We start from the raw sequence: 7,565 nt of genomic DNA, 5'->3' as shown, positions 1-7,565 counted from the left end.
TATAAATCACTCTCATCTTCACCAAGCAGTTTTGAAATACCAAAGTCGCTTAGGTGGGCAACCATATCCTCATCCAGCAAGATGTTACTAGGCTTCAGATCACAATGAATTATGGGAAAGGAGCATCCATGATGGAGATATTCCAATGCACATGCCACATCTATCATAATGCTTAGTCTCTGCCTGATGTCTAGGAAGTAGTTGTGTGAATACAAATACTTGTCAAGATTTCCATTAGGCATATACTCGAGCACTAAAGCCTTAAAATTAAGGTTGGAACAACTAATGATGACTTTCACAAGATTCCTATGGCAAAGGCTGCGCAAAACTTCACATTCTATATCAAAACTCTTGAATGCCGCTTCCAGTTGCAGATTGAACACTTTAACTGCAATATGAGTTCCACTTCTGAGAATGCCTTTGTAAACAGAGCCAAAACTTCCAGAACCAATCAGATTACTTTCGCTAAGAGAATCAGTTGCTTGGAGCAGTTCATAGTATGAAATTCTTTCTGTTGTTGCGATAGACAATGAATCAGCTCGTTGAGGAGATCTTTTACCTCTTCTATACCTTATCCATACAAACACAAGGGTAATAGGAACAAATACAAGTGCAATTCCCAGCACAAGAAATAGAACCACCCAATGCTTTGATGAAGTGGGGCATGGGGGGACACCAAATTTTGAAGAACCACATAATGCTTCATTGTTGATGAAAAAAATTGTTGATAAAAAATTGACTCGAGAGGTTCTTGAAAGGACCCCCCGAGGGTATTTCACCATGCAACTTGTTGATAGAAACATTGAAATACTTGAGGTATTGTAGTTTCTCAAAAGACATGGGAATGGTTCCCGATATATTATTATGTGAAATATCTAGGAATTCCAAACCTATCATGTTGCTCATTGAGTCAGGTATAGATCCTTGCAACTTGTTGTGACTCAAAGAAAAAACCTCCAGATTTAGCAATCCTCTAATTTCTATAGGAATACCATTTGAGAATTGATTCATTGACAGATCTATCAGTATCGCAGCCTTTAGATTTCCAATTTCTGGAGGTAAAGAACCAACCATATTGTTTGCTGATAAGTTAAGCTCCATTAGATCTCTAAGATTCCCCAAACTTGGTGGTATATTGGAAATCAATTTATTGGAATCAAGATGTAAAATTCTAAGGGAAGTAACATTCCCTAAACAATTAGGAAGTGCTCCTGAAAGTTGATTTTGATCCAAGGAAATAACACCCAAATGCTGCAATTTTACATATATGATCTCCAATAAATCCTGTAAGTTTGTTGATGTTCAAGTACAAGCGTTGAAGGTTTCTCAAGTTCTGAGTTGATGTTGGAATCCATCCACTCAAGTTGTTTCTAGTGAGATCAAGGTCTATTAAATTGGTTAAGTTTCCAACTTCATTTGGAATCTGGCTGTTAATGTTGCAAGCAGAGGCATAAAAGTTTACAAGAGATTTGGAGAAGTTCCCTATGGAGACCGGAAGCATGCCATTTAGAGGGTTGAAAGATAGAGAAAGAGATGTTAAATTTCTGCAATTGGTTAAGGAAGTGAGGAAGCTTAAAAATGGATCACTGCTTAAATTGTTTCTCTGTAAGTTTAGGAAGTGTAGATGAGTCAAATATCCAAGAGAATTGGGTATTAATCCACTGAGTTTGTTTTCTGCAAGCTCTAGATGAGTAAGCTTTGAACAATTGGAGATAGAATGAGGAATAGTCCCGACAAGATTGGTTAAGCGGGCCATATAAAGCTCTTCAATGTTGGGTAAGGTAGAACCTATGTTTGGTGGTAGAGTTCCTGATAGATTGTTGAATGAAAGATCAATTATTGTCAGTGCTAATATGTTGAAGATCAACATTGGAAGCGAACCACTAAAACTATTAAACGCAAGATGAAGTACCTCCAACTCAACGAGATTTCTTATCTCTTTGGGTATTTCACCTGTCAACACATGAATAAAGAATGAGTTTAACCAAGAGCTAGCTAGTTCAATACAGATTGCTAAATATCACTTTGAATACGTACCAGTAAACCTATTTTCGTGAAAATATAAAAATTGCAACTTGGTTAAGTTGCCAATCTCCCGTGGTAAGGATCCCTTAAGATTGTTCGTCCCTAGTGAAACAAATTGCAACGATGAGATATTGAATATCGAGATCGGGATAGAACCGGTAATCTGGTTTGTCTCCACGGTTAAGGTCACCAAATTAACAAGATTTCCAATTTCTCGTGGAATTATCCCTGCATTTAATGTGTAATATAAAAAAAAAATCTCAGGTAAATTATTTAACTTCAATTTGCAAAATAAATATTTCCATTTACCATTTTAATTATTTTTGTATATGTTAATTATTATGAATTTATTTTCATGTATTACCATCAAAACTTTTGAATTTTTTTCTCTAATTGTGATCGATTTAAGTATTTATTTATTTAATTAATTGAAATTGTTATTTAACATACTTTTGGCTTGGTCCATGCATGGCATGTACTTCTGGTTTCAGGAGCTCATTTTCGCATAGAAGGAAACAAAGCTGATTCATTTTTGATACTTATTATATTGTTCAAAGAGATGGAGTAGTAAGATAAAACATACCACTGAAATAGTTTTCTGCTAAACTCAATATTTGAAGCTCTGAGCAATTTGGCAAGCTTGTAGGGATATGACTATCAAGTTTGTTTGTGGATAGATAAAGCCCTTTGAGTATTGGGAGACGATTGCATAAACCATTCGGAAGATTTCCTGATAAGCTATTGACTGCAAATGCAATGAATTCGATTCTAGAAATATTGAAAATTGTGAATGGTATAGAACCAGTAAGCTGATTATCTTGTATGGACAACCAGTTCAGGTTCTGAAGATTACCAATACCTTCTGGAATGTTCCCTCGAAGTAAATTGCTAGATAAATCTAAAACCTCCAACCTTGAGGCATTTGAGAGTGATGGAGGAATAGAACCTATGAGATTGTTTCCCCTCAAGTTTAAAATTCTCAAGTTTATTAGACTTCCAATAACTTTTGGGATTTCACCCTCTATGGAGTTGAAATCCACATCCAAATTCTCGAGTGTGGAAATGTTAGAAAACGAACAAGGGATGGAACCAGTGAAACTATTATTTCTAAGATCTAGAACTTCAAGTTTGTGTAAGAACCCAAACCAAGAAGGAACCTCCCCTCTAAAGTTGTTCAAACTTAAATCAACAAACTTAAGTCGATGCAATTGTGATATTTCTTGAGGCAAATTTCCATGGAAATTGTTGCTTCTCAAGACAAGAGAAACAAGAAATGTGAGGTTTCCTAAATCACGGGGGATCCTTCCTGTAAGAGCCATGTTGGAAAGATTCAAGGACTTCACTCTGTGATGACGAGAGTCACATGTGATTCCTACCCAATGGCAAACAGAAGTAGTGGGAGACCAACTATCATCTAAGAAGTGAAAGGGGTCCGAACTAATTTGAGATTTTAAAGAAAGAAGAGTTGATTGATCAGTGGTAGTGTTAGTTTGGGTCATGGCTGAACTAGCCATAACATACTGAAGCAACAAGAGAAAAGAGGTTAATATTTTCTCCATAATTGCATAAGTTAGTAAGAAAATTGAATGGCTAGTAACCTATGGTTTTGAGACTTTAAATAGTGATAATTTTATTGTTCCCCAATTTAATTTATTTTCCAGTTTAATTATGTGGGGTCTAAGGACTTGACCAATTGAAACAAACCAAATCTTGCAAACTGTGATTGTGGTGTTAACATGTTTTACACAAATTCATGGGAAACCATGTTAACACCACAATCGACAGTTTGCAAGATTTGGTTAACACAAACTGTAATTGTGGTGTTAACACAATTTTACACAAATAAGTAAAATTGTCGATAAAAATATAACATTGAATCTTGACTTAGTTTCTGACGTCCATAATTCCACGCATATCAAAGACATAATTTCAATTGGTTTTAAATTCTAGGCTAGTGACATCTGGTGTTGATTATGACCGGTTTCTATTGTTAGTGAATTTTTAAATATAAATATTGAATTTGGACTAAATCCGTGGGAACGCATACTAAAGTCTGGACACAAATGTGTGTTTTGCCTATGTGGGCAAGTCAAGAATTCAACTTCTTGACATTTTCATGGTATGTGTCTCACATTATTGAAAATGAGAATGCAATAGTCCTTGTGTTTAAACCAAAAAAAATAAAATAATGATTAATATGTTTATCACAATATCCAATATTAATTGATGTATAGTGTTAGGTTTTGAAAGATGATTTGGGAAATAAGTAACTAATGGTGAAGGTAAAATATATATTTATTTGCCTTGGTTAGGAAGCTTCTCAAGAGTTTCATCGAGAATTTGTTTTTCACTATGCAGTGAGTTGATCATTGATTCACGGTGGAAAACTAGTAGTGTTTAGTCTTGAACTGCATCGGAAAGGGCTAGCTTGGCTAGTTGACTATTCCACATCGTGAACTGCATCAAAAAGGGCATACACTCACTGTTTTTATGGGTTGTTTCCTGGTATTTGACATTTCCAAGTTGTCCCTCACAAGTGAACAAAGAGGTGAATCATTTGATCTTGAAATAGGTCATCTCATGCTCTCTCGATCTTTTTATCTATTCAAGAATCATATGTTTTAAGGATTCTTCTTTTCACGTTCATTCTATACGACCAAAATGAGGCCTTTCCTTGCTATTTCGAACAAAAACGTCACCAACTACCCTCAATTCTAAGTATAAAATAACCCAATAAAATATAAAATAATTTATAACTACAAAATGCCTACTATAAATTTCCAGTGAAAATGTCTACTTTGATTGCAATCCACCAATTTGCAACATTGACTGAAAAATGTGACAAGTAAAGTGGCCCATATAGAGAGTATCTCTTTCCGCAGATTAATTGGATTCCCTTTGTCTCATTTTAACTATTGCTTTAGCTTTTTTCACGCCCATTAAGTAAAAACAGATATTTCCTTTGTTTTCTTCTGCATTTTGAGTTCTCGGGACGCGATGGGACATGAACAAGTTATTTTTCAATTGTAGGAGCTGAAAAGTGGTTATTTGTTGAATTTTAGCGAATGATTTTCCCTTTGTTGTTTCAAGCACTCACTCAGGTATGAAACTCAACGAATTTCTGCAAATTGTTAACTCTAAAGTGTTTGCATGAGTGATTATTTTCTTAATGCATAATTCTGATTGTTGGTTTAAAATAGAGGATTTTCTCTTGTTCTACCGCAATTACATTTTGATTTGAATCACGGGCGAGGAGTACTCATGATGTAGATATTCCAATGCACGTACCACATCTATCATAATGCTTAGTCTCTGCGTGATGTCTAAGACGTAGTTGTGTGAATACAGCCACTTATCGAGGCTCCCATTGGGCATGTACTCGAGTACTAAAGCCTTAAAATAAAGGTTGGAACAACTAGTGATGCTTCATTTTTGTTGAAAAACTGACTTGAGAGGTTCTTGAAAGGACCCTCGAGGGTATTTCACCGTGCAACTTGTTGATAGAATCATTGAATTCTTTTACTGTATTTTTTTCTTCGAATTTACCACTAGACAGTATGTCTAGTGGTCTTTTATTAATAATAAAATAAAAATCCTCCATTGGGACAAGTACAACAAGGAAGGGGGGGGGGGGGGGGGGGGGGGGGGGGGGGGGTTAGACTTTACCTTACCAATCCCAATGAGGTTAAGAACTCACCAAATGATCTCTTAAAATTGCAGCAACATCAGTTGATGGCCAATCTATCCCATGCCTAACTGATTTGGCATTTCTAGTAAAAAAAATTGGAGCTGCAGGGCTCAATTTTCTGTACATAGGAGGAGATGTGACCCGCTCTACCTCTTCGTTTACTATATATGCCCAACTCAAAAGCACTTGTCGCATCTTATTGTTCCTTATTAGAAACAGGGGTGCAACTAAAGCTTGATCAATTGCACTAGCATCAGTCAACCTAGCGTGCTCTTCACCTACATTTTCACCCGGCTTAACAGCAACCGTTGCCAACTCATCCCTTTGGACATCACCTTTTGATTGAACTTGAACCACTAAATCATGCTCATAACCATCAGAAGTAACACCTCTGCTGTTTCCAGCATTTATTTGTTGCAAAAAACTCCTTTGTTGGTTAGGACTAGAAGCGTTTTTTTTCACCACCAACCTTTTTAGATTAGCATGAGCTGCGGTTTCAAGTTGTTCCTTACCAGCCCTTGTTCCTTCATTTAATTGCTTTTCATAATTATACTTCGACAAAGTCAAGTCATTACTTAGTTTTAGCCATTTGAGGAATTTGCTTTTAACATTCATTCTACTGGACCAAATCGAGGCCTTTCCATGCTAGTTGTCAGTTTGATATCCAAGTGTTGTACCACTCATTTTAGATAAGTAGATAAATTTGACTTGAGCAAGTGTGGAGGGGAAATTGTGAGATTTATTGAAACCAACCAGTATTCGAAAACAGAATCATGCACAAATCAAATGCTAAAACAAAACAAAAAAAAAATCCTTACATGAATCCAACAATTTAGTAAACATTTGCAACAAATGAGTGATTTGGAACAAGAGATTCCGAGAACGTTGATCAGTATGCAAGAAGTTGAATCTTGATCTTCTGTAGCATCCCTACAACATCTTTCATGTTTGTCCTTCTTGCTGGAGATTCAACACAACAATCCAATGCCACTTTCATGATTGAAGACACAACATCTAGCTCCTTCCGTAAGCGATTATCCATTGATGTTATCAAGTTGGCATCTACAACATCCATTACTGCCTCTGGGAATGAGTAACTCACCCATTGCTTCAAGCTAAGATCTCCCTCAAACTCATTAGGCTTGCTCCTAGTAAACGTTTCCAGCAACATGATCCCGTAACTATAGACATCACATTTTATAGACACTAATCCATCCAGTCCATACTCTATAAACAAACAATTAATTTGAAGATTTAACATATCTTGGTGCAAAAGAAGAAGAAAGGAAAAACCAGCAAAACAAAGAGACGTACCTGGTGCAATATAACCCAATGTTGCTAAGGTTTTAGTGTATAAATCACTCTCATCTTCACCAAGCAGTTTTGAAATACCAAAGTCGCTTAGGTGGGCAACCATATCCTCATCCAGCAAGATGTTACTAGGCTTCAGATCACAATGAATTATGGGAAAGGAGCATCCATGATGGAGATATTCCAATGCACATGCCACATCTATCATAATGCTTAGTCTCTGCCTGATGTCTAGGAAGTAGTTGTGTGAATACAAATACTTGTCAAGATTTCCATTAGGCATATACTCGAGCACTAAAGCCTTAAAATTAAGGTTGGAACAACTAATGATGACTTTCACAAGATTCCTATGGCGGAGGCTGCGTAAAACTTCACATTCTGTATCAAAACTCTTGAATGCCTCTTCCAGTTGAGGATTGAACACTTTAACTGCAATATGAATTCCACTTCTGAGAATGCCTTTGTAAACAGAGCCAAAACTTCCAGAACCAATCAGATTACTTTCGCTAAGAGAATCAGTTGCTTGGAGCAGTTCATAGTA

General features: G+C 36.2%; 3 protein-coding genes across 3 annotated transcripts; all 3 read right to left on the bottom strand.

Moving 5' to 3' along the window:
• Positions 1 to 10: 10 nt before the first annotated feature.
• On the bottom strand, positions 11 to 1,101 carry LOC107058967 (probable LRR receptor-like serine/threonine-protein kinase At3g47570; the record flags this gene model as incomplete). Its single annotated transcript, XM_015305263.1, has 2 exons — positions 891 to 1,101; positions 11 to 700 (listed from the first exon to the last, which is right to left on the bottom strand). Coding segments are annotated over exons 1-2 (901 nt in total), but the record flags the coding sequence as incomplete, so codon positions are not given.
• Positions 1,102 to 1,198: 97 nt separating this feature from the next.
• Positions 1,199 to 3,344, bottom strand: LOC102584274 (LRR receptor-like serine/threonine-protein kinase FLS2). The gene is made up of 3 exons (XM_015305261.1): positions 2,609 to 3,344; positions 2,038 to 2,253; positions 1,199 to 1,953 (listed from the first exon to the last, which is right to left on the bottom strand). Exons 1-3 carry the CDS (start codon positions 3,342 to 3,344, stop codon positions 1,199 to 1,201), a joined length of 1,707 nt encoding a protein of 568 aa, XP_015160747.1.
• A 3,090-nt stretch (positions 3,345 to 6,434) lies between these two features.
• On the bottom strand, positions 6,435 to 7,558 carry LOC102583959 (probable LRR receptor-like serine/threonine-protein kinase At3g47570). Its single transcript, XM_006367080.2, has 2 exons — positions 7,028 to 7,558; positions 6,435 to 6,940 (listed from the first exon to the last, which is right to left on the bottom strand). The coding sequence occupies exons 1-2, from the start codon at positions 7,305 to 7,307 to the stop codon at positions 6,603 to 6,605; spliced, it is 618 nt and encodes a 205-aa protein (XP_006367142.2). The 5' UTR covers positions 7,308 to 7,558; the 3' UTR covers positions 6,435 to 6,602.
• Between the last annotated feature and the right edge of the window lie 7 nt (positions 7,559 to 7,565).

Source organism: Solanum tuberosum, unplaced genomic scaffold (assembly GCF_000226075.1).
Source record: "Solanum tuberosum cultivar DM 1-3 516 R44 unplaced genomic scaffold, SolTub_3.0 scf00731, whole genome shotgun sequence".
Taxonomy (NCBI): Eukaryota; Viridiplantae; Streptophyta; class Magnoliopsida; order Solanales; family Solanaceae; genus Solanum; species Solanum tuberosum.
The sequence above is the reverse complement of the archived record's forward strand: the minus strand, read 5'-3'. Positions and strand labels throughout refer to the sequence as shown.

Excerpts from the sequence above, each read along its gene's own strand:
- LOC102583959 (XM_006367080.2), bottom strand. The coding sequence starts at position 7,307 with ATGCCTAATGGAAATCTTGACAAGTATTTGTATTCACACAACTACTTC. Across the intron at positions 6,941-7,027 it reads ATTGGGTTATATTGCACCAG|AGTATGGACTGGATGGATTA; the intron begins GTACGTCTCTTT and ends GTTTGTTTATAG.
- LOC102584274 (XM_015305261.1), bottom strand. The coding sequence starts at position 3,344 with ATGGCTCTTACAGGAAGGATCCCCCGTGATTTAGGAAACCTCACATTT. Across the intron at positions 2,254-2,608 it reads AGCAGAAAACTATTTCAGTG|GGATAATTCCACGAGAAATT; the intron begins GTATGTTTTATC and ends CATTAAATGCAG. Across the intron at positions 1,954-2,037 it reads TCACGAAAATAGGTTTACTG|GTGAAATACCCAAAGAGATA; the intron begins GTACGTATTCAA and ends ATGTGTTGACAG.